Source organism: Pichia kudriavzevii, chromosome 3 (assembly GCF_003054445.1).
Source record: "Pichia kudriavzevii chromosome 3, complete sequence".
NCBI classification, from domain to species: Eukaryota; Fungi; Ascomycota; class Pichiomycetes; order Pichiales; family Pichiaceae; genus Pichia; species Pichia kudriavzevii.
The window spans coordinates 883,942-908,978 of NC_042508.1; the positions used below are offsets into that span (position 1 = coordinate 883,942).

Below are 25,037 nucleotides of genomic sequence, written 5' to 3' on the forward strand. Positions count from 1 at the left end.
CGGTAGCGAATCATCTAAAAGCTTTACTCCTTTGTTTTGAAAAGACCTCAAAATCATCAAAAACCTTAGAAATACTCTGAATTCAATACAATCTCAATTAGGTCCCAAAAGTACTCCAATACTATTATTAACCTAATACCGGAAAACTTGTGCTATAATACCAAATATATGATTTTTTTCTTCTGAACCAGTCTCAATCTCTTGATGTAACTATATGTTTTATTATTATAGCAATTGTTAAACTTCATCCAGCCGAACGCCAGTTCGTACTTTAATAAATTCATTACTATTGGAAGTAGAATGGAAATGTTTTTTTATTGTTAGAGAAGAATAAAACGTCGAGTTTCCAAGTCTGCTTAAACGAGAGTGGCATCAATGATACACAGCGTATATAAAATTGACATCCGCAGTCAGAGGTATGACAACTTCTGGCTAAAGTAATACTAGTTTTCGGGGGATTGGGGATTCCATTCACAAAAAGCCCAATCTTCTCACAACTCAAGGATGCAACTATCATACTATATTTGGGGTTCTCTTGAACGTGCCTACAATAAAACTCAGAGACATGCAATCGGGATTAGACAGCTATTCTACATGACAAGCCGGCAGACCGGAGTGATGAATTCTTTCAACTAAACTAGCAGTGATTTTCCGTTTGGCTATCTTCCTCAGTAAATGTCCAAGCAACCAGAACCACTCTCTTTAGTATCACATGTAGAGTAATCGTATAGTTTTTAGCCAAGGTAGTTGAGGATCTTCATGTATAGCTTCGACACACTATATAGAGTCACATTAACTTCTATTGAAAGACACGCGCAAAAATCAATGGCTGTGTATTTTATTACATCGATGAATCTGCTTTATTTGAGGGAGAGAAAAAAAAAGAATTCTACATATGGATCAACTTGTATGTCATCAAAGCTATATTTTTTTTACAGAAAAAAAAGTCATGTTAATTGTAAACAGTGCTGATTCTAAAACATAAATTACATGACACACCAACTAGAATGTCTGCTGTAGAACTTCCAGATTGGGTCATATCGCTTGCTCCTTCGTCAGAATACATCTATGCATCTACAGCGAAGGGAACAATTCACCAGCTACCATTAAATACTACTAAATGGCCTGTCATGAAAACTATACATGCACATGCTGCTCCTATCCATAAGTTGCAAACGGATCCGGTGAACGACAACATTCTGTATTCTTGTTCAGACGATGCCACTGTAAAAATATGGGACTCACGGACACCCTTGACTAACTCGGTGAACACTTTAACGAACTCGAGAAATCTGCCGTTTTTTAGTCTTGACGTGAATCACGGACTCATTTCAGCAGGGTCGCAGCTCAAAGGCACCGATTCCGAATTGGTTTTATGGGACTTAAGGAAATTGGATACCACCTTGAGGTCGTTTATTGATTCCCATAATGATGATATAACGGAAACAAAATTTCACCCCACTTTGAACAATTTGCTATTGAGTGGAAGTACTGATGGCTTAGTCAATATTTACAATCTTGACATTGTTGAAGAGGATGATGCGTTATTTCAATGTATCAATTATAATAGCGTACATTCTGCAGGCTTTCTAACACCAAATAGAATTTATATTTTGAGTCACATGGAAACTTTTGGAGTTTTCGACTTGAGCACACAACAAGAATTTAATCCTGAAGATGGTGAAACCAAGGGAAAGATAAACAATGATAAAGATCATGGCGATATCAGAAGTAAGTGGGATTGTGAATATGTGGTGGATCTTTATGCTCCTGGATATATAGCTTGTGGATCGAATTCCAAAGAAGTAGTTAAACTCTACGAATTTGATCCAATCAAGGAGGATTTTCTCCCAAAGAACAGATTATGGACTTTTGCTGGCGGTCATGGCGATGAGATTGTTAGAGATATAAAAGTCGTCAATGGTGTTGCATATACAGCTGGAGAGGATAATCACATTCGTGCATGGAATTGTGATGCTAAAAACACTGAACGTTGGTTTTTCAAAGAGGAAGACGATGGTTCCGTTGAAGAAAGAATGGATATCGAATACGATGCTAGAAAAAAGGAAAAGAAAGAAAAGAAAGAGAAGAAGAAAGATAAAAAGGGTAAAAAGAAAACATCTACGTCATCCAAAAACAAAAAGCATAGGTTCAAACCATATTAGCATTCACTTCAAGTTTTTTTCTTTCTTTTTCTCGTTCATAAGTGTTAATCACTTTCTTTTATATCTTATCAATAGTTACAAATTTTCTTTCAAAGCGTCTTTCTAATGCATCGAAATCTTCATTTTGAGTATCAGTTGTTGATCGTAAATATGCTGGTTTCTTTGGTTTTGGTGGTGGAGGTTTTTTACTTTTCACAATATTGGCGGTGGTAGCAGAATCTATAGTTGCTGATGACTTTATAGGCTTTGTAATAACTTTATGCGAAGCTTCAGCCGGTGATATACTTGCAATTGTATTCGACTTAATAATATTATCAGTATATTTTCCGTATCCTGATGCTGTTTTGATTTTAGGTTCATTGCTATCGTTGAATAAAGTCTTGATTCTGTTATGGATAGACCTCTTTGAGCCCTTAGTAGCATCAATGCTTTCGAATTGTGGTGGTTTCTTGCCCTCAGGCGACATCTCTTTCAGATCTGCCAACTGTGTGCTTGGTTTATATGCGCTTGAGTCTGGCAAGGAATCAACACTAGTGTTCCTTTTCAAATGAAGTGAAGACCTATGCGATGGTCGGTCATTGGTATGATCAATTGATTTCGTAGATCCTCCTGTAAGTAAATTCTTGATTGATGTAATGCTGGATCTTTTCTTGGATTTCGAAGTTGAATTAGACTTATTCATGCTCTGGTTGGTGTTTTGCCTAGACAAAGACTTGATATAATCCAATGCATTAGGAATAAACTCTGTTTTTTTATCACTCTTCTTCCCATCTGGAGATAGTTTCACAACCTCCTCGGTACTTAGTTCATTCATAAAGTTTATAATATCCACACTATTATCTCGATTGTTGGAGCGATCAGCAGGATACTTATTGTACAATGATAACGGCCTCCGAGACCTACCACTGGTAATTTCCCTCACAGGGTCATTCGTAGTCACCAAGCTTTCGGTGTTCGACAACGTTTGTTTCAAAGCATTGTATTTGAAACCAGATGTTGGATTATTATCCACGGTACCACCACCAGTAGCCATCTTGGCTGGCGTCACAGGTACGTAGCTCCTCACAGAGCTGCTAGTACTAATAGGAGTTGGTAGGAACGTGGTTGTTTGCTTTTTGATTTGCGGATAAGGCTTGCCTCTCATATTACAGATTTCTTCCAACAGCTGAAAAACAGTTGGACGTTGGCTTGGATTTACCACTAACAATTTTGAGATCATATTCTTCAACCTTGGGGAATATGCGGGCGTTGGTGGTAAACTATACATCCCATGTAATATTAAGAAATTCTCGTCGTAGCCAACATTTAGGTTATTATTGATAGCATTTTTCTCAAATGGTGACGTGTAATAACATAGTTTATAAAGAAAGACACCTAATGCCCAAATGTCCGACTTCTCATCAATTGGCTGGTTCTTGTACAAATCCAACATTTCAGGTGATCTGTATTGAGGAGTTGTATTTCTCAAAATATCATCTTGGATATATTTGAATTCTTCAATATTTTTAGGTGGTTGAATTGGTGTTGAAACTGATCCAAAATCACACAACTTAAAGCTCATGTTTGCATCAATCAAAACATTCTCTATTTTTATATCTCGATGAATCAATGGAGGATTTAGTGCATGCATATGAGCAACACCTTCTGTAATTTGTTCCATAATAGACAGAATCTCCGGTTCCTTCAGTTTGTTAACCAATCTGGTGTTCATGTAGTCAATTAGCCCCTTATTAGGACAATATTCCATAAGCACAAATACTTCATATGCCATTGCCGAATTCCCCCTGGATCTTGCAGCGTGTGAGTCTATATACGACACAATACAGCTCAAACCTTGTAATTTCCTCATTGCGTCAACTTCCTTCCTTAAAGTTACCAAAGATGGTTTGTCTGGGACCATCACTCTCTTCAGACATGCCTGCGTTTGTGTTTTCCAAGCTGGTTGTATTGTACACGTGTAAACTTGTGCAAACCCGCCTTTACTGAAGTATTTATCCACCACCACCTGGTGGGTGCCCACAGTAAGCTGTGTCCCCGGTGGATACACATCACTTGCAAAATTCATACCAAAAGAACAGCACTGTCCGTAGCGGTCGTTCTTCCAGGGCTTGTGTACTTGAATTGAGCCCTTCCGTCAAACGTGATAGGCCCCCTCAAGCAACAAAGACCAAGTTACGTTTCTTTCATCCTTCATTGAGGCCCCCAGCCTCTCTCCAAGTTTCCCGGTCGAGCACGCCTGCTATTTCCTACATCGAGTGCGCTCATCTAATATTAATGGTTATACATATGGAAGCATACTATAAAAATGGGTATAATAGAGTCATCAGTCAAGAACAATTGGATCGTCTTCCTCTCCAATTCCATGCATAAACACAGGTTCTGGCGTAGCTGGCGTAGCTGTAAAAGGCCCGGGGCGAAACGCAACAACTCCAGGACGTTGGATCTCTTGGTTTGCACTCTGGATAAATTTGGCATTGTGTAGGTTGCTCTGTTTCTGAAACAACTCAGATTCGAAAAGCATATCCAACTGTCGTAACATGTCTTCTTCTGAGTTCTCCACGACAAGGTCGGATTTTTGAAAAGCAGGTGTGGAAACAACAGTGGTACCCTCATTGCTATTTTTAGTTGGTAGTTGTTGCCCGCTACTAGGTCCATGCAACTGAGTGTCTGTTTCATCCTCTTCATCAGATAAGGAGATCACTTCAACATTGTTAATTGTCTGTTTACTACTACGATGATGGTCGTGCTGATGTTCAGAATCTGGAGGATCGGGAGTAGCTGTAGAGGGATGCTTGTGTGGGTTTGGGGTCTGTGATGTTGATACTGTATCTTCTTCCTTTATCCAGCGCCATGATCCTCTGTTGGACATATCTATTTCAACATCATGAACATGTTCGTGATTTTCCTCAAACTGTAAATCCTGTAATAAATCTATAAACTCACCAACAACATAAACGTCTCCCAACTTTTTAATATTAAATTCCAACTTACAAATTGGACAACAGAACCATTCTAGCTCATTTAAGTTTTTACCTTTTTCTTTTAGTGTTCGTAGTTTGGCATTATATTGAAATGATGTTGTCTGCACGTTATGCTGCTGGACATTTATTACTTCCCTTTTTGTATCTTCCAATATTTTTAGAATATCTACATCTCCAACGTTGGGTGACGCAATCCCATGTCTCCTCATTGCTATTCGAAATGGTCTCAAGTTGTACATCGCCAAAAAGGATCCATAATCAAAACATTCAACATGGGAACAGAATCTAGATCGCAGTGGGGTTACCATTTTTGAGCCTGATAATGGATCCATTAGAGATAACCTAACTGATTGCTCTATGAGCCCATCGTCTTCATGATCATCTTCATTGGCAGCTTGTGGTAAGTTATCCTCCACTACAGAGAGTGGAACCCCTGCTGAGTTTTTTACCATAAGCCTTGAATACAACGGTTTTGGTCTCTTTTTAGCCTTTGTCTTTTTGGGTGTTAGGACTTTTGATTTTGTTTTAGCATTGATTCTTTTGCTGGACTCTAAGCAACTCAAATTGTCAGTGTGTATTTTATATTTATTTTCAGGACTAAATTTCAATACGATTTGGAATGTAGTTTTCGATTTGACACATGAGATGGAGTCTGACAGTTTCATCGAGTCTATCTTCGCATCCTCTATTTCGGACAGATTGACATCATCAGAAAATATATCGTCCACGTCATTTTCGTTTGTATTAGATTCAATAAAGCTGGGTTGTACTAATACACTTGGTGGCATGACCGATTGCGATGCTTGAGTATTTGAAGGTATTTCTCCATTTGGTGTGCTAGACAGCTCAGTGTCATCCCGTTGGGTACTTGTGGCTGTGTGGGAGTTTTGAGAATGCGCTGTCTGCTGAGGAGCTCCTTGTTCTACACTCCTATTGCAAACATCATCTATACTTGGGCATTCTCCTAGTCCCTTCAAGGAAATCTTTAACTTTAGTTTCCCGTCCTGTTGAAACTGATACACTCGCCCGTTACCCAAACTAGGCGAAGGCAAGTTCACAAACTGCTGGTTCGGGCTGGGCACAACGGGTGCATTAGTTTCTCTTAAAATATCACCCTGATAGCCATTTCCGTCTTCAGCATCAAACGGCAAGGGTGTCGTAAAATCCGAAGGACTACTGGGTAATTCGGATTCATCCATAATTTTCCAAGGGTGGCTATGGGAAGGTATCTATTAAAGAAACGATGAGTGTCTAGGTTCTGTTATAAAGATAGGAGGACGAGTTAGATAGTAAAAAAAGTGTTAAAGAATTTGGTGTGATAATTTGCTGAATGTAGAATTTTCCCCATTTGAATATAGTAGTAATCGGCTACATGTATTGAGAATGCGAAGAAGGAAATATTCAGTCCGCCAAAACTTGAAGTTTCTTTTTTCGGCACGTATTTCTTGGTTTTTTTTTAACTTTTTTTTTCTTACTTTACACCTCTTTTACACAATACTTTCAGTATAGATTACGGAGAACAGTCCATAAAATGAGAGGATTTCTGAAATTAGCATTGACGCTCTCCATTATAACACTGGCAAGGGGGCATCCTCATAGTGTTGATGAGGGCCATCAAGATTTCATGAAGATTGGACTTGATGAGGTCTTGGTGAAACCAGAATCAACGATCCAGTATATTTTCAACAAGCTGTTCCCCTTTGGACCTGCTGGAAATGCCATTTTAGCAACAACATACATCTCAGGGCCACCCAATCTAATTCTTGCATTGATTCCATCTAATATCGATGTTTCATCTTTGAACCTACTAGTGAGTTTTGCAATTGGAGGTTTATTAGGAGATGTTTTCTTACATTTACTACCAGAGACCTTCACGGGCCAGTCTGTAGATCTCAGTATTGGCACTTCCAAATACGTCTTGGTTGACGATAGGAAGAACATCATTTTAGGGCTTGGCATGTTTTTCGGGTTTTTGTTATTTTTTGTTATTGACAAGACCATGCGTATTTTGGAAAATGACGGGTCAGAAGAGCATGGCCATTCCCATTCTCATACGCATTCTACTGTACAGGGGGCAGAGGGTGATAGTGCCAATGGCAATGATAATGCCAATGGCAATGACAATGACGATGACAAGGAAAAAGAGAAGGAGATCAATCCATCTGTAAAGACATCTGCTTATTTGAATTTAATATCTGATTTCACACACAACATCACCGATGGACTTGCAATTTCGTCATCCTTTTACATCTCCAAAAGCGTTGGAAGCACAACTGCTATAGCTACATTTATGCACGAGATCCCACATGAAGTTGGTGACTTTGCCCTTTTAATTCAAGGTGGCTTTAGTAAATGGCAAGCCATGGGCGCACAATTTGTCACTGCAGTGGGGGCATATGTGGGGACCTTTATTGGTATAGCATTACAGCAGAGTTTGGAAACGCATCTTGACTCAAGCGTGGAGGCAGCTCCTGGCCTCTTTGGAACATCACTCCAAATGGCAGATATGACCTTGCCATTCACTGCTGGTGGATTTTTCTACATTGCCTTCAGTGTAATTCCCGAGCTCCTTGAAGGTGAAAGGGGGGTTTCTAGATGCCATGCCGCCAAGCAGTTTCTACTACAACTTCTCTGCATGCTTTCCGGCATTGGGTTTATGGCGTTTATTGCCCTCAATGAGTAGTGTCCCTTAATTCAACAGCGAGCAAACAGTAACCGTTGGATATTGTACGCATAGGATAAATGTACTCATAGAAACTCGCACTTTTCCAAATGAGTTGATAAGCTTCAGGGGGAGGGGGGGGGATCCGCAGTCGTGCCACTCGGAGGCTCTCCTTAGAGGGTTCACTTTGTTTGATTAGACAGTTTATTGTGTATTCAACTATTTATCTATTTATCAATTTATACATTTCTGTCTATTTGGGCACCCAATTGTTTTTTTTTTATTCTTCCATTCAATCAAAGAGAGTGCGTAACACAGACATGGCACGTCACACGTTCATATGGTGGGTAGCTTCAAAGAGATGCGGCATTCTATAACCAGCACATACCCTGTACGGAGTACTAACAAAGAGTGTTTGAATCTTTGAAAGGGAGCCGCAGAATGCGGCTCATTCGACGGGAGAAGGTATGGACCAGGTGTATTTAAGTGGTAGTTTTGATGGCTGGACCAAGAGACACGTTCTGATGTTTGACTGCAAGGACAAGGTCTACAAATGCACACTTCATCTCGACAAGCGGACACGGTTTTACTATAAGTTTGTAGTCAATGGGAAATGGTGGGTGTCACCGCGTGAGAGTGTTGTCCAGGACGAGCTCGGTAACGTTAACAACGTCCACTATGGAGAAGACGCCATTGGGGGTGTTGATGCTCATGGGCTCGATGGCAGGTTCTGTGTAGTCAGTACAGGATCGGACGACACATGGTCCTTCACCCAATTATCACCAGTGGCAACACATCATTCCGAGTACTCGATTCTAGAGCTAGCACATGCAAATGGCGACGCCAATGTCATTTCTAAGGGGGACGAGTCCATATCTTCGCTGGGGGGAACAACCATTAACAGCTACAATGTGGAGGAATCCAAATCTAGCACAGATGTCTGTCCATCCGTTGTTAGACATCCATCCATCACTTCTCACACCTTGCTCGGACGTATCCGTAATATGTTTAGTTGAGACGACGCCAATCTATTGGGAAATTGGTGTAACTTCTATAAATACTTATAGATACAATTTTGAAACTCCACAGTTCCACCAAAGCAGCCTCTGCAAAATTACTAAATCCACTATTTCCCAACTTCTGTGGCGTGCATGTGACCCACGGCTCTTTGGAAAGAGAGTGCTCTCTCGGGGAGGGATGCAAATGAAGGTCGTGTCTCCAAGAGGGCAAAAGTCGACTTGCCCATCCTTTCCGTGTACGAATTTGCCCTCGAGATTGATATTGAACGCAGTGGATGTCTCGCATTTTCCTCCATCAATGATACCGTCCATACGCCTTCCTTCAATACAATCGATGGTGAAGAAGGTACAAATAGAGAAGCCAAGATCCCGTATAAGATTAGCATCATTGAGAGGACGAGCTCCAAATAAACCATTTTAGGGTATGTCATTACCGAATGACTATTGACAATCCACTTCATCTCATGGTTGAAGAGATAAACATTCCACGCTGTATGTGAGAGTGTCAATATACCCACCACCGTCAAAATTTTCTCGTAACATAAACCGTATAATGACCCCATTGTTGTTAACATGTTAAGATGCAGAAGAACTGACCTCTTTGATCACAGTAATCTGCGCAAACACGTGGACGCCGTTGTCTTCTAGAAAGAAAAAGAAAAGAAAAAAAAAAAGCGAAAAGCGAAAAGCAAAATGGAAACCCCCCCGTAGGAAGAGGCACCCACCCCCACACACAAAGTCTTTGTCCCCTTTCGGTGTCCCCTTTCGGTGTCCCATTTAGGTGTCCCCTTTAGGTGTCCACTGTCTACTGTCCACTGACCAGTGTCCGAGCTTCCCCTGTTAGCCCTACAACTGTTGCCAATCCACACCCCGCGAGTTTTAATAATAATAATCGAACTAGTAAGAAACAATAGCTAAAAAGACCAAAACAAATCAAACCCCGAGCTTGGGATCTGTAGTAGACTATTTGCTCGCCGTAGCAGAACGGGCTGAGCCCCCCCCTCGGGGAGGCTCGACCCCGATTGGGAGTAAACCCGTTCCGAGGTTATCCCCGTTGGTATTTTGTATTTTGTATTTTGCTCTTGCATCAAGTGGTTGTTGTTGTTTTGAGTGATTCCTTTTTGCTTTTTTTAATTTGCCCAAGTTTTGTTTGGATAAAGTATAAAAGGACACTGGTTTTCCCCTGACAGGTAGTTCTTCAAATATTGTTCACCTTGCTCTCTGTATCTCTATTTATCTTTTATTCTGTATAAGTACGTCTACCAACAAGTAAACGCATAATTGAATAATGCTTGCTACTGATTTCCATTTACGCACAATTACCAGGGCAGTCCATGTCTCTGGATCAACAAGACATTTGATAAGAGCGGCCGCTGGTAATGCGGCCTTAAGAAGTATTTCTCGTGGTATAACCACCACTACCGAAAAGAAGACGGAAGCTCCCCATATCGAATTGGAACGTTTACCACCAGCACATAATACTTCTCTGGTTAGACTGACAACAGAAAGCGAGAGGGAAGATGGTAAATTTCTCACCAAGCCTGTTTTCCAGCATCCGGGCTATGATTTGGAGGACATGAAGGCTATCAAGTTTGAACACCGCCCAGTTCAGTCTCCAAGGGATGCAATCACGTATAATTTTATGAAGTATTTAAGGAAATCTTTTGATTTCTGTACCGGCTATATTGAGCCAAGAGACGAAAAGCATCAAATTGAAATTGGCAAAGGTCCTAACAGAATGACTAGAGAGAAGTGGTTGGCAAGAGTCATTGTTCTCGAGTCGATTGCCGGCATTCCTGGTGCTGTTGCTGGATTTTTAAGGCACATGCATGCCATGAGGTTGTTTAGAAGAGATATGGCGTTTATTGATACCTTGTATGATGAGGCATTCAATGAACGGATGCATTTGTTAACTTTTTTAAAGATGGCCAGACCTACAATTTTCACCAGATTTCTTTTATGGATTGGACAAGTTGCTTTTGGTAATTGTTTTTTCACGGCCTATGTTTTCTCCCCTAAAACTTGCCATCGGTTTGTTGGCTATTTGGAGGAGGAGGCTGTCAACACATATTCCAGACTCGTTAGGGATATGGAGTTGGGTCTATGTGATGATTTCAAAAACAGTCCCGTTCCTCAAATTGCCAAGGATTATTGGAAGTTGCCAGAAAATGCAACAATGTACGATGTCATTCTCTACATTCGTGCTGACGAGGCCAAGCACAGAGAAGTTAACCACACGTTTGCCAACTTGAAGCAGAAGGGAGAGGAGAGAAACCCATTTGCCTTGCAGATTGAAGGTGTCGATAAGCCACAACCTTCAAAGACTCTAAAGAACCACCACGCAAAAGGTTGGGAAAGAGAAGAACTTATCCTTTAAACACCAGTATATTCATACAACAAAGTTGGCTATTTTAAACTCTGGAGATGAATTAATGACTTTCATGAACATAACGACCCCTTATCTATATACATATATTTATAATTAATATATATTCTATTTTATACATTCTATAAATTCTATAATTTCTCTACATTCCAATTGACGGAAATAAGGAAAGAAAGAAAGAATAGGTTGTAACGTCCAAATAAATCCCTTGTCTTTTCTTCTTGAGGAGATATCCTGCACACAAAAAACGAAAGCCAAAATTTTAAATTTAAAAGCTAAAAGCCAATAATTGGAAATTGGAGAAAATAGAATCATGAATAAATTATTGGAAAATTCCTTCCATTTTCGGCATTGGTTTTTTTTTTGCTCCTGCGTCGGCGTGCAATTATCAACTATGACTATTAATTGTTACAGTTTGGATACCTTTTACTGAAAAATAATACTTTTGTCTTTTCTCTCTTTATTACCCTGTCTCTGTTTCTTTTCCCCCGTTTTCTAGCTTTCTCCAATAGTAGCCGTCTCAATGTTATCTGCATCCAGGCTATCCCTAAGAAGAGCATACACCACAGCAACTAAGAACCTGACCATTGGGTTGATCCCTGGTGACGGTATTGGCCGTGAAGTTATTCCTGCAGGTAAGCAAGTTTTGGAGGCACTGCCTTCCGACTATGGTTTGAAATTTAACTTCATCAACTTAGATGCAGGTTTTGAACTCTTCAAGAAAACAGGCACTGCATTGCCAGATGCAACCGTGGATGCCTTAAAGTCTTCTTGTGACGGTGCTCTATTCGGTGCTGTCTCATCCCCTTCTGTTAAAGTTGCGGGATACTCTTCTCCAATTGTCGCATTGAGAAAGAAGATGGGCTTGTACGCCAACGTCAGACCTGTCAAATCAGTTGAGGGCACTGGCAGACCTGTTGATATGGTCATTGTTAGAGAGAACACTGAAGATTTGTACATCAAGGAGGAGAAGATATTCGAAAAGGATGGCCAAAAAGTTGCCGAAGCAATCAAGAGAATTTCCGAATCTGCAACTAGAAGAATCTCGAAAATGGCTTACGAGATTGCTTTACAAAGACAGCAAGTTAGAGACTTGGGTGGTGAATCGTTACATTCCAAGCCTTCAGTTACTGTTGTTCATAAATCGAACGTGTTATCTGTCTCCGACGGTTTATTCAGAGAAACATGTAAGAAAGTCTATGAGGAAAACGTAGACAAGTTTGCCTCAATCACTTATCAAGAACAAATTGTGGACTCCATGGTTTACAGAATGTTCAGAGAACCAGAGATTTTTGATGTTGTTGTTGCTCCAAACTTGTATGGTGATATCTTGTCTGATGGTGCAGCTGCCCTAGTCGGTTCACTAGGTGTTGTTCCTTCTGCCAATGTCGGTGACAACTTTGCAATTGGTGAGCCATGTCATGGTTCTGCTCCAGATATCGAAGGTAGAGGCATTGCTAACCCAATCGCTACGATCAGATCCACAGCTCTAATGTTGGAATTCATGGGTTATTCTGAGCCAGCTGCTAAGATCTACTCTGCCGTTGATGCCAACCTGAAGGAAGATACCATAAAGACCCCTGACTTAGGTGGTAAGTCCACGACTCAAGAAGTCGTTGATGACATCATCAAAAGATTCTAAGTTTGTCCAATCAAACTAAGGTTCTTTTATACAACTATAGATAATAATTTACATTTTTAAATTTTTTTTTTTGGAGAAAATGGATAGACTCATTTTAGTCTTCAATACCAGTCCATTTTTGACCATCATCGTCGTTGTCTCCAACATTGCCTATGTAGTCATCTGCGCAATTTCCCGTCAGTTCCTTATCACCACAATATTCAAATGAAGGTTGTTTATATATTGGTTGTTCTCCTCTCTCAAAACAAACGGCAAAAAATCCGATACCACCGTCTACTTTAGGCAAGGATCTCACACAACCTGCTGCTAACTCTTCCTTGTCCTGATGGCCTTCAAACACCTCAGAGTGCCCTCTTCTAGGCCAAGTTGGCAAAACGTCAGCTTGTTTACTAACTTTCCAACCTTGCTTTTGAACATCTTCATCTTCGATGAGTCTTTTGACAACGCCCTCATTTTCCTCATCGTGGATTGAGCAGGTACTATATACAACTTTTCTTACATTGGGGAAACTCAACGCATGCTTGACAATCTTGAATTGAAATGCACTCAATTTTTCCAGTCTCTCAACAAGTTTTTCCCTTGCCTCCTCTTCACTTATTTCTTCCTGTTCATCAAATGCACGTCCAAAAATACCACTTCCTGAACAAGAAGGATCAACAACCATGCCCGTGATTTCAGGGAAATCCCCCGGCCTCGTAGTCGTAAAATCTGCATGATGGATTGTAATACAATCTAAGCCGCCGGCTTTTTCACACATTGTCCTTAGAATTTTAACACGTTTATTATCCTTTTCAAACGCCACGATTGACCTTTTTGAATTCTGTAAAATACACGCTAGATGTGTGGTTTTATTACCAGGGGCAGCACAAGCATCTATTACTTTATCCTCACCAGGAATTGGATTCAAAATTTGTGCAGGGAAACATGAAGCACGATCTTGGATAATCAATCTTCCTTGCTTGTAAGCATCTGTTGATGTCAGTTTTTCTTTCGGATGAATTCCAAATAAGTTAGGTATATATTTATCAAAATATATAACACCTGGTGCTTCTATTTCGGAAATTGAGTTGACTTTTTTCAAGTGCTTGAATTCTCTTAATAATGATTCAGTATTGGTCTTGATAATATTTGTACGAAACCATCTTATTGGAGTATCGTCATCCTCGATAAGTTCTTCTAAAGATTTTACGCCATGTTTGATCTTCATTCTTGCTAGTTCGGATTCAAGCCTAGGCTTGTTTCTAATAATGGCATCCTTCCATGCATGTTGCTTACTTTGAATACGTTTAGATTTGGAAAATAGCAAATCATGGATCATTAATATCATAACTGGCTCTGGAATTTTAGCTTTTTTTTCAACTTCCATTATTTTTGTCTTCTTCATTATTTTTAGAATAAATGGTTTGTACTTTAGAGTCGAAGAAACCAACGCATATAAGTGTTTTGGATTGGATTTGATAAATTTTGAGTTCTTGCATGTCTCAAATATACGAGTTTGTAACGATCCCTTCTTTTGTGAAGGAAGTAGGAACTGCTGTGCGTCTCTATAAACTTGCATTGTATCTTTCCCTTTGAACACCACCAACCTGCAGCTTCTGGATGGTTACCCATATGAACCCCTAATATCTACCATAGTTCAGTAAGTCCAATATTTACATTTGGAAAAAAAATTTTGCAATACCCGAAACGGGAAATAATTAACCTCAAATCCAAAAAAATCGGTGCTCAAAAAAAAAAGCTTCGTACCCCTTCAAATCAGATAGTAGCAATAGCAGAGAAAACCATCTGAGGCTTTTCCCCATCCGCTACCTAGTCGTAAAGATGATTCAAACACTGGTCTCTATGTATTGATCAAGAATGTATGCTGTATATAACATTTGTAGTTTCATGTTTAGGTATGTGCGATGCCCTTATTGCAGAAGTCGTAGAACATTAGATGCAAAAATCTCATGTCTAGCTTTGGGTGCTGAGATTGCGTCACAAATATTTACATCTCACGAGATGCTAATCTCCTTCTATGCTGCACTTTTCTTTGTTGAAGGCCCTCGCAAATTACTTGTTCCATAACGCAAAATACATAGAAGAGACCAGTTTTACTGATAATGGCAGGTGATCTAATACAACCGGGAAAAAGACCTCTTGAAGTTGAAAATGCAAATGGTAATTCATTGTCAGTCAGCACACCAACTATTAAAAGTGAGCACTACGATAACGACATGAAGATGGAAGATGCCAACCCAGAAACTACTGTGACTAAGATAAAGTCAGAGCATCAGGATATAATTATTGCTCCGACAAGGCCAAACCTACAGTACGTTTTGCTGAAAACAGGATTAGTATATGATGTTAGAATGCGTTACCATGCCAAGTTATATACCTCGTATTTTGAGTATATCGATCCACATCCAGAAGACCCTAGGAGGATTTACAGAATTTATAAGATACTAGCAGAAAATGGGTTGATTATTGATCCTAGTTTATGTGGCTCGGATGAAATTGGTGATTTCATGCAAAAAATCCCTATCAGAGAAGCATCGAAGGAGGAAATTCTAGCTGTTCATTCAGAGGATCACTTGAAGTTTATTGAATCAACACAGCATATGAATAAGGAAGAGCTTTTGAAGGCTACAGAAAAGGGTGATTCTGTTTACTTTAACAACGACTCACTTTTGTCAGCTAAACTTTCCTGTGGTGGTGCAATCGAAGCATGTAAAGCGGTTGTTGAGGGCAAAGTTAAGAATGCGTTGGCTGTTGTTAGGCCACCTGGCCATCATGCTGAACCCGATGCACCTGGTGGATTCTGTTTATTCTCCAATGTTGCAGTTGCGGCAACTACTATCTTAAAAAATTATCCAGAATCAGTAAGAAGGATAGTTATTGTCGATTGGGATATTCACCATGGTAATGGTACCCAAAAGGCATTTTACAACGATCCAAGGGTCTTGTACATTTCCCTACATCGATACGAGCAAGGAAAATATTATCCAGGCACAAAGGCTGGTGGAGCTGACCAGGTTGGAGAAGGAGATGGTGAGGGTTCTAATATTAATATTCCTTGGCCTGTTGGTGGTGTTGGAGATGCAGATTATATTTATGCATTCCGTAAGGTAGTTATGCCTGTTTGTAATGAGTTCCAACCTGACTTGGTTATTATTTCATCTGGGTTTGATGCAGCGGATGGTGATGTCATTGGTGGGTGCCATGTCTCGCCAGCAGGATATGGGCAGATGACTCACATGTTAAAAAGTTTAGCAAAGGGTAATTTATGTGTGATTTTAGAAGGTGGTTACAATTTAGATTCAATTGCAAAGTCTGCCCTAAGGGTGGCCAAGGTTCTAATCGGTGAACCGCCAGAGGAATTGAAAAAATCATACCCGAAAACAGAGTCAATTGAAGTTGTTGAAGATGTAATCAAGATTCAAGCGAAGTATTGGAAATCGTTAGGCCCAGGTTACAGCGGGCTAGATTTTAGCACACCTCTATCGATGGGTGACTATGATAAATTAATTGCCAAATCACCTGACCCTTCATTTATTGAAGTTGCCTCAAGACATGATAGACTCAACGACGCAGTTAGGAACGAACAAAGAAATGAGTTATTCAAAAAATATAAATTCACCACCCTACCATTGTTTGTTGAAAAGCTCCCTGACACTCCGTCCTACAATGAATCAACTATTTTATGTTCTCCGGAAGTTTACAAAAGTGACAAACTTGTCATAATAGTTCATGACCCATCTAGGATTTGGGCACGCCGGGATCCAGTAACTGGAGATTTGGATTCTGCTAATGCAGTCACAGTAGATAAGTCATTAGACTTCATTGATTGGGCATTGAAGGAAAAGTGGGGTGTCATTGATATAAACATACCTATCACAGTCAGCGGGAAGGATGATGCTACTTACAACAACATCAACACATCGCAGGATATTATGTTGTATTTATGGGACAACTTTCTTACCTTTTTCAATGTTCAAAAAATTGCATTTATCGGTGTTGGAGAAGCATATAATGGTATCATACATTTGTGTGGTCATAGAGATGTGAGGAAATTAGTTAAGGCAAGTATAAACTTTGTTGACAGAGCTACCGCATTGAGAGCTGTTATCTCCACGATCGATGAGTCAGTTGTCGACTGGTTTTTCAGAAACTCTTTAGTTTTCACCAGTAGCAAGCACTCTTGCTGGGGTGACAAGGATTCTGGAAGTACTAAAAGGCCTAGGAAGAAATATGGTAGAGTTTTGCGTGCAGACGTAGATAATTTAGACAGCATTATTGACGAACGTTTTGAGGAGGTGTGCACCTTCATACAGGAGTCTCTTGAAGATTACGACAGCGAGACTGATTCAGAGGCATAAAAGGACGACGTCACAGTTCAGGTTTTTTGTTATGTTTTATTGTCCATAATGAGTCTAACATAATCGTGTATTTATTATTTTTCTACCTCCTATAAAAGAAATTCTGCTAATTGAAACGTTCAGTACTTATAGAAATATAATTGAAGCTAACGTGAAACATTATCTTTTTTTGTTTTGTAATGGTTTCATCAATACATCAACACTTACGCCTATATCACATGGTATCTTTTCCCCCTTATCAATATCACGTTATTAAAGAAGTCCTGAAAAAGTATTTTGTAGTGACTATTTTTTTTGAACAATATCTAGCAGTGCAAGCTATCGATATGAATTCAACTCATAGTAACACCAAGGAAGGAAAAGACGTTCACAAACTCTCAACTTACCCTGTATTTGCATCTGCACCATCATTTACCTGTAGTATTTGAGCACATTTTTCGGTGGTGGCTGCCCTTAAAAAACTCCACATGCGTTTAGGGAGTTTTCTATGCTACATTTAAAGTTTATTATAATCTCCTGAAGACATCTAATGTCATCACGACAAATTCTAAAAAAGTAAGAATGGTGGCTCTTCAATACCAATGGACACTAATGACTATGTTTTAGCGAGTTTTGTTTACAGGGTGGAGTCGTTTGACGTTGCGTGTAAAATCCAAATCTTAAAAGCAGACGATATTCACCATCAAGATAAAGATACAGATTTCTTATTCGTTACTGATGATAGCTTCTCAGTTATTACACTCAACCATTGAACTATTTAGATGAACTTTTTGCCGGAAATTTAAAATAACTATCTAAAGAAATTATGTATTTGCTAAGTTAGTACCTAATGTCTCAAATAGAGCATACGGTGTTCGAGTATTGCATGGATCAAGCAGTTTACCAAATACCAAAACAATTAACCAATCAAGAGAATTATACTGGAGCTGCTGTCTCAATTGCTTTGTTCCCTTTATATGCACTCCTTCTTAGCATCTTTATATAAAAAAATCTTGAAATGATGTTTTCGTTTACATGACCGAAAAAAACTAGAGTTACGACAATGAATAATCTTTACTTCAGCATTTCTTTTTCGCATACTGACTTCATTTTAGCTAATAGTTAAAACACATTTAAATATACAATAAGAATATAAATTACACAGATTCTAGAAATGACAAGGTTTATTTTCTTTCAAAAGCAATACGTGCTAAGGCATCCAATGCGCTGGTCCCTCCTGTATAAGCATTTCTTTGTTGTGGTACTTGATCCAGCGGTTTTTCTTGTTGCATTTGTGGCTGACTGGGTGAGACTGTATGCTGTTCTAATATAGGTGGTTGCTGGAGAGGGTTCATCATGCTGCTAATACTTGGTTGGAATGTAGATTGGCTATTTACAAACGGTGGAACCTGGGGCACCTTTTCGTCGCCACGGGGGTTGGTAGGACTGTTCAGTAGATTCATAAGATTCAGGCGTCCGTCTGCTGCCTGAGATTGATGGTAGGAGGTGTTCATATGAGGTAAACCATGGGCAATCGGAACAGCCATTTGATTCATTTCGTCATTAACGGCACTAGCATTCAACAACGATGACATGTTCATGATATTATTTCGAGTGGATGGAATAGGTAAACTATGTACAGGTGGTGGCTTCGTTAGAAATTGGTGAGGCGGCAGTGGCAGCTTTTGTATTCCTGTTGATATAGAGGGGAAATTATCGACCACAATTGGCCTATAAACTGGATTAGCATCATTTATTGATTCCAGTGAGGGAAGTTTAGGGTTGTGAATAGTGCCTTCTACAGGAATAGAAGACATAACTTGTTGCGAAGGAACATGCGACGAAATTTGAGGCACTGTCGCAGTATAAGGGAACTGGCTGGAATATCCATTGTTTGGCTTGTAAAAATAGCCCATCGATGGACCTTTAAGAGACATGGTATCTTGCTGTATTGCGTGATTATCTTGTTTAGCGCCATCAGACTCTTTCTTCAATTTAACAATTTCCTGCCATTCAGGATGATCTACTAATCCTCTCTGGTAGTAATTTTTAACCATTGTAGATGACTTAGTACCTAGTTCTGCAGCAATACGTTCCCAATTTGAGCCATGTTGTTCAAGCAAGAGAGGGAATTTATTTATATCGTGTACACTCCAATAACTTGAAATATGATGAGGTTTTTCGTCATGTTTTTTGGGTTTCTTTGCTTTCCTGTCCTCAATACATGTTTCAGCAGTAGATTGTGTGTGAGGTTCGTCGATATTTGTCCCTTGGATGTTACTATGGTGCGAAGAGTCTTGAGTTCCAATATGAGATATTGTTTCTGTCTCAGTCAATTCAGACTTAACATCTAAAAGTGAACTGTTTAAATTGTCTTTCTTGATTGCACAAACTTTCGGAGTCTCTGTAACTGGAGTGACAGATTCCTTCGGTGGTGGCACTATAATACCAATACTATCGGTGCCTGTAGAATTTATAGGGGAATCTTGAGAAACTTTTCTTTGTTTCATGGGAATGTCAATCGTCAAGATTTTACGTTTGTTCCCTTGTTCACTACCAGATTCATCAATATCGGGTTTAACGGATGATGCTTGCTTCTGAACTTCATTTTCAACAGTTGAGGTATCTGGGGTAGATGTTTCTGCTCTGCCTTTGTTATCCTTCTTTTTCTTGGCAACTTTCTTCTTGTTCTTCTTGTTCTTATTTGCAACTAACTGTTTATAATTCGTTGTTTTCTTAGTATTATAATAATGTAGAACGCAATCTTCACTAGTTCTTAAACCACCCATTTCATAGGATATACGACCAAATTTTTTAGGGTGAAGTGCATAAAGCTCACAAAAACGTTCATGTTCTACCTCTGTAAATGTATCAATTGGATCTGTAATAATACGTTTGGCCCATGCTTCCTTGTCCTTGATTAGATTGTTGGAATCCATAACTCTAGTCATGGCATATTTTTCAATTGGATCCATTATCATATCAGGAATTATGGCTGCACCATACTGGGCCTTGATCAACGGATCACGTTCCCTTTCTTGTTCCAATGTCGCTAAAATTTCCATGAACTCAGCTTCGGTTCTGACTGAATCACCATGATGCCTACTTCTTCTTGAAGTATGTGACCTTGGCTCAGGCTTCTCCTCGACTTTTGGGGGTTCTTTTTCTGGAACACCATAAACTTCCTCCAACTGTTTATCGCAAAAGCTTACAGCTTTCTTCCAAATATAGTTTTGGTAGACAAAATGTTCAAGTAGCTTTGTTTCCTTTTTCTTAACGTCAGTTTGGATTTCCTTCAAACTGTTGAAGAGTAAAAATGCATCAGCCTGCTGAAATACCAAAAGTGCTTTATTCCAAAAACTATATTGAGATAACCTTGTCAATTTTGATTCATTCAGATACTTTAAATTTTGTATTCTTTTTGATTTTGGGTGATGCTTTAGTTCCCAAACTCTGTACTCATTTTTCAACATTGGAAAAATACAACCCTCAATCTCTGGGTATCCATCTTCGCCTGTTTGGAATGTAGTTTCAATTTTTTTCTTCTCGGGATGAGAAGATTCATCAAGATTACTATGTACATCACTAGATTCACTCTTTATACCGTCTTGAGGTTTCTCCATTGAAGGTTCATTTTTAGTAACAGGTTGTTCAGTGACTGCTGTGTCTAATCTGGTCGATGCAATGTCTTCCTGCGAAGGCACACTGAGGTTTTCCTGTAGAGTTGGATTCTCTTTCTCACTTGGTTCCTTCTCATGCAGCACACTAGCCTCTTTTATTTGATCGGTGATCATATTGTCATTTCTTGAATCCAAAGCAAGTTTATCATCAACAGTTAGTTTTGGATTGTCAGTTGTATCTCCTTCGACATTTTCTGTTTGAGTTTCCGTCATTTCATTATTAGTTGGAACCTTACTTAGCGCACCGTTTTCCTTATATAAAACCTCTCTTTTGACTTCCCTTTCCATGACTTCAGGTTCATACGATTGCTCATCTTCTGACTTTGGAATTGTAGATTCAACTTTACTGGGAAATCTCTCCAATTCTTGTCGATGAGAATTAAAATCTCTGTATTCATCCAAGTGGTTGGAAAGATAATACTTTCCCTTACCAAAAGGAGGCTTGCCAGGATAGCTGTCGTGGGAATTGGTATAGGGGCTATATCCATTATAATCCGGGTATCTTTGGTTATCCTCTCTATAAACTCCTGACATACCTCGTCTAGAATGTTGTGTTGTTAAAGTAGATGTAGAGCGGGGTCGATTTCCTAGATAACCATTAGACCGCTTACCATGTGAAGTATTGTAATACCAGTTGTTAGTTGCGGATTTATAGTCCTGATGTGGAACATTGACATTGTTTAAAGACACTGTATCACTCCTTCGTGATGAAAAGGGGTTTGCACTTTGCTGTCCATTTGGACTTTGTGTTGATGGTTGTGTCTGGTTAGAAGCAGTTGAAGGCTGAAAATATGGAGAAGGGGTTGAGGGTTGCGAATAAGGACTTTGGTTTGTAGGATAAGAATTATAAGAAGAATAGTTGTTGTACTGAGAATAATATCTTCGTCCTCCTCTCCTTAGACCTTCGTCTTTGTAATACCGTCCTCCTCCGCCCTTATGGTGTTTTGGAGGCATTATTGCCTAAATGACAATGGCTTTGTTGCGAGATGTAAGGGAGGGAGAGAAAAAAAACTCAAAACACAAGATAGCCCTAGTTCAAAATAAGTGGAGGCACCTGTGTCCCTATGTTAGACAGATATGTTTTCAACACTTTCTGAGCTAGCAGCAATGCGTACTTTCAATGAGTGACTCTTCTCTTATATGGATACCAGGTCCTTGTGTATCTTAAAGTCAGCAGATCCTTATTTTCAAATATGGTATAGCAATTGGGTGAACTTTTGTCTGGGGAGTAACAACAAACTGTAATACACCTTGTAAACTTCGGCACCCAAACACAGTGCTTGATAAACTACCGTGGTCGATTATCGAACATTAAAGCAATTTAAAGGCAAAAGAAAGAATAACTTAAACCAAAGACAGACACGGACACCTTTTTTCCAATTTTTGAGCATTCTCAATTTCTCATTTTATTGAGTTTCAATTTAATTTTCGCATTTTAGTATTTTTTTGCTCCAAAAGAAAAAAAAAAAAAAAAAAAACAAAAAAAATTAAAAACAAAAACAAAAACAGAAATGAAAAAATAAAAGACACAAAAACAAATTTAGGGAAAATTCACAGGGGAAACCACGCAGCACGCCTAAAAACCTGAAAACAGATACACTAACGCCATCTTACACTTTAAGATGATTTTTTTACCAACAACATCACCCGTACCTCTTTGAGGTGGATCTTTATGGTTCTAGTGTCCTTGATTGAGTGTAGCGTCGCAGTTGGTTTAGTAGACAACCAGCTACCATGGCTTCTAATTCGATGGAAGACATGATGCCCCCTTGCCTCTGGCTCCGGCCCCTATCTCTTTCAAAATCATGCATCAATTCCTTTTAGACAAAGAAGATATAGACTGCTGTAATAATATATTCAAGTTTAACAGGACATTCTGGTTAACCCATCAAAGGCAAAGAGGGAATACCTCGGGAACTCTCGTCTTGGCTAGTCCACGCAATACAAAACCCACCTTTATTTTACCAATAGTAATGAATAACGGGAAAAAAAAAAAAAAAAAAAAAACGTCGGAGTAAGATTTCGAAAAATTACCCGGTTCAAAGCTCTGTGGCGTCTTTACTGTTCGTCCGGTTCATAATTCTATTTGGGTAAATCTGAATCCAACGTGATTTAAGTTTACTGTAAACACAACCAAACATAGAAAGTGACAGATCTCTAACTTTCTTCCCAAAACCTTCACGTACTGATACATTGTTGTGTTACTCTTAAGAATAACCCTCTTAAATTGTGTGACTTTCTTGTTGTAGTTGCCAATATTTCTCGTATCTGCGACTAATCGAGCAATTGCCTATTTGGGGAAACTAATGACGCGTGTTTTCCTTTCAGGAACCAGCCATTTATGAGATTCAAATCAACCTTCCATCAATGACGCGTCAAAAGTTGGTTTAGAAATGGGTTTCTTTTATTCGTGTCTTTATTTTTCATCTTCATTTCTGCTTCTGTTGGTTTCTTAAGCAGTTGTTCCTCTACCAAGGACCCGTTTAGTATTTGTTGGTATCCCAGTATGAATCATTCTTCCCTTAAGAGACATTTCAACTTATTCGATGAAAATCACGATGATTTGAGAATTGAATCAATGAAAAAGCAAAAGACGGGTATTCTACGTCCAACAAACAACACTGGCCTTTTGTCACCTCCAGTAACACCGGAACATGTTATGAAGGCTACTATGCTCAATGTCGATTCGTTAAAACCGGTCTCTAAGAATCTATGTGCCAAATTGTCCTTGCCGACCAAGTTGGTATCTCCCTACACTACAGCAAAAAATCTGTTTCATAGATGTTCAATTCCATATACAAAGTCAAAGTTTTGTTTAAGTGGTCGAGAAAAGGAGTCAAGACTTCTCAATGATCACATTGTTGACTCCCTGCAGGGACTCTATTCGTCTTCCATCTACATTTCTGGGCCGCCAGGAACGGGTAAATCGGCACAGACTAATGCATCATTAAATTATATACTTGAACATTCTAAGCTGATAGAACCTGAAAAGAATTTATACCATTTGTCTCAGATTGGAGATCAGTTCATTGATCGGAAAATTAGAGTGATCAAGTTCAATTGCATGACTCTCTCAAACCCGTCAGATTTGCTTAAACGCTTATATACAAGTATCACTGGAAAGAAATGCGAACGATCCATTGAATCTTCGGAGATTTTACGGTTATTTAATTCTTCTTTGGATGGCTGTGATATGACTATTCTAATTCTTGATGAAATGGATAATATTGTATCCAAATCCCAACAACCCTTGTTCGAATTATTCACTTCAGCTTCAAATAGATTTGATGGAAATCAAAAATCAAAGCTATTACTTATTGGAATAGCCAATGCTTTAAACCTAACTGACAGGTTTTTACCAAGGCTGAGAGCAAACTGTATTAACCCCACGTTAATTCAATTTTTACCTTACACAGCCGACCAGATCAAGAGTGTCATTACAGAGAAATTGATGACCTTGGTGCCTCATGGTAAGGAAAATAAAAGTATGCCACCTTTGGTTCATCCCGCTGCAATCCAGTTTTGTGCAAAAAAATCTGCGGCAACTACCGGTGATCTTAGACGGGCTTTTGATATCATGTATGCATCAATTGATTTATTTGAACAAAGCCAAATTCAAAAAGTCCAATTAGTTGAGCTTGTAAAGCAAGATATCGAAAATCTGCCTAAGGTTATGATCACACAAGTTGTTAAGGTTTGTTCAAACTCATTCAATGCCAATTTTGAAATGAAATTGAAGCCTCTAACAATCCAACAAAAACTGCTTCTTGCATTTCTATTTAAGTTTGAAGAGATGGTGGAAACTGAAACCTCAAGAAAAAAAGCCGGATTTTTAAAGAGCACAAATGATACCTCCTTAAATGCTTTCTTTGCATATTACACTGAAAAGTGTAAAAATCATGAGCACATCAATTCGCTTAAAAGATCAGAGTTCTTGGAAATTATCACAGCACTAGACATCCAAGGTTTGGTTCTTATCAATACCATTGGAGCATCCTCCTCCATTAAAGCTTCGACTTCAAACACCATATCATCTTTGAATTTCGACAACCATAAAGTAACTAGCAATCTGCCAAAGTCTGAATTTTTCAAAAATGTCACCGACGTTCCGATTCTTAAAAAAATAATCTACACCTCTTACTGATATCTACATGTGAATAAGTTT

At 39.1% G+C, this 25,037-nt stretch overlaps 12 protein-coding genes across 12 annotated transcripts; 7 read left to right on the forward strand and 5 right to left on the reverse strand.

Annotated features, from left to right (window-relative positions):
- Positions 1 to 1,007: 1,007 nt before the first annotated feature.
- C5L36_0C04080 (uncharacterized protein) lies at positions 1,008 to 2,165 on the forward strand (the record flags this gene model as incomplete). The annotated part of the gene is made up of 1 exon (XM_029466089.1): positions 1,008 to 2,165. One exon carries the CDS (start codon positions 1,008 to 1,010, stop codon positions 2,163 to 2,165), a length of 1,158 nt encoding a protein of 385 aa, XP_029321949.1.
- Positions 2,166 to 2,223: 58 nt separating this feature from the next.
- C5L36_0C04090 (uncharacterized protein) lies at positions 2,224 to 4,230 on the reverse strand (the record flags this gene model as incomplete). The annotated part of the gene is made up of 1 exon (XM_029466090.1): positions 2,224 to 4,230. The coding sequence occupies one exon, from the start codon at positions 4,228 to 4,230 to the stop codon at positions 2,224 to 2,226; it is 2,007 nt and encodes a 668-aa protein (XP_029321950.1).
- A 258-nt stretch (positions 4,231 to 4,488) lies between these two features.
- C5L36_0C04100 (uncharacterized protein) lies at positions 4,489 to 6,345 on the reverse strand (the record flags this gene model as incomplete). The annotated part of the gene is made up of 1 exon (XM_029466091.1): positions 4,489 to 6,345. One exon carries the CDS (start codon positions 6,343 to 6,345, stop codon positions 4,489 to 4,491), a length of 1,857 nt encoding a protein of 618 aa, XP_029321951.1.
- A 332-nt stretch (positions 6,346 to 6,677) lies between these two features.
- On the forward strand, positions 6,678 to 7,829 carry C5L36_0C04110 (uncharacterized protein; the record flags this gene model as incomplete). The annotated part of the gene is made up of 1 exon (XM_029466092.1): positions 6,678 to 7,829. The coding sequence occupies one exon, from the start codon at positions 6,678 to 6,680 to the stop codon at positions 7,827 to 7,829; it is 1,152 nt and encodes a 383-aa protein (XP_029321952.1).
- A 446-nt stretch (positions 7,830 to 8,275) lies between these two features.
- On the forward strand, positions 8,276 to 8,824 carry C5L36_0C04120 (uncharacterized protein; the record flags this gene model as incomplete). Its single annotated transcript, XM_029466093.1, has 1 exon — positions 8,276 to 8,824. One exon carries the CDS (start codon positions 8,276 to 8,278, stop codon positions 8,822 to 8,824), a length of 549 nt encoding a protein of 182 aa, XP_029321953.1.
- A 110-nt stretch (positions 8,825 to 8,934) lies between these two features.
- On the reverse strand, positions 8,935 to 9,402 carry C5L36_0C04125 (uncharacterized protein; the record flags this gene model as incomplete). Its single annotated transcript, XM_029466094.1, has 1 exon — positions 8,935 to 9,402. The coding sequence occupies one exon, from the start codon at positions 9,400 to 9,402 to the stop codon at positions 8,935 to 8,937; it is 468 nt and encodes a 155-aa protein (XP_029321954.1).
- Positions 9,403 to 10,115: 713 nt separating this feature from the next.
- Positions 10,116 to 11,204, forward strand: C5L36_0C04130 (uncharacterized protein; the record flags this gene model as incomplete). Its single annotated transcript, XM_029466095.1, has 1 exon — positions 10,116 to 11,204. One exon carries the CDS (start codon positions 10,116 to 10,118, stop codon positions 11,202 to 11,204), a length of 1,089 nt encoding a protein of 362 aa, XP_029321955.1.
- Positions 11,205 to 11,736: 532 nt separating this feature from the next.
- C5L36_0C04140 (uncharacterized protein) lies at positions 11,737 to 12,855 on the forward strand (the record flags this gene model as incomplete). The annotated part of the gene is made up of 1 exon (XM_029466096.1): positions 11,737 to 12,855. One exon carries the CDS (start codon positions 11,737 to 11,739, stop codon positions 12,853 to 12,855), a length of 1,119 nt encoding a protein of 372 aa, XP_029321956.1.
- Positions 12,856 to 12,949: 94 nt separating this feature from the next.
- On the reverse strand, positions 12,950 to 14,413 carry C5L36_0C04150 (uncharacterized protein; the record flags this gene model as incomplete). The annotated part of the gene is made up of 1 exon (XM_029466097.1): positions 12,950 to 14,413. The coding sequence occupies one exon, from the start codon at positions 14,411 to 14,413 to the stop codon at positions 12,950 to 12,952; it is 1,464 nt and encodes a 487-aa protein (XP_029321957.1).
- A 544-nt stretch (positions 14,414 to 14,957) lies between these two features.
- C5L36_0C04160 (uncharacterized protein) lies at positions 14,958 to 17,213 on the forward strand (the record flags this gene model as incomplete). Its single annotated transcript, XM_029466098.1, has 1 exon — positions 14,958 to 17,213. One exon carries the CDS (start codon positions 14,958 to 14,960, stop codon positions 17,211 to 17,213), a length of 2,256 nt encoding a protein of 751 aa, XP_029321958.1.
- A 1,163-nt stretch (positions 17,214 to 18,376) lies between these two features.
- Positions 18,377 to 21,826, reverse strand: C5L36_0C04170 (uncharacterized protein; the record flags this gene model as incomplete). The annotated part of the gene is made up of 1 exon (XM_029466099.1): positions 18,377 to 21,826. The coding sequence occupies one exon, from the start codon at positions 21,824 to 21,826 to the stop codon at positions 18,377 to 18,379; it is 3,450 nt and encodes a 1,149-aa protein (XP_029321959.1).
- A 1,552-nt stretch (positions 21,827 to 23,378) lies between these two features.
- Positions 23,379 to 25,016, forward strand: C5L36_0C04180 (uncharacterized protein; the record flags this gene model as incomplete). Its single annotated transcript, XM_029466100.1, has 1 exon — positions 23,379 to 25,016. The coding sequence occupies one exon, from the start codon at positions 23,379 to 23,381 to the stop codon at positions 25,014 to 25,016; it is 1,638 nt and encodes a 545-aa protein (XP_029321960.1).
- Positions 25,017 to 25,037: the final 21 nt, after the last annotated feature.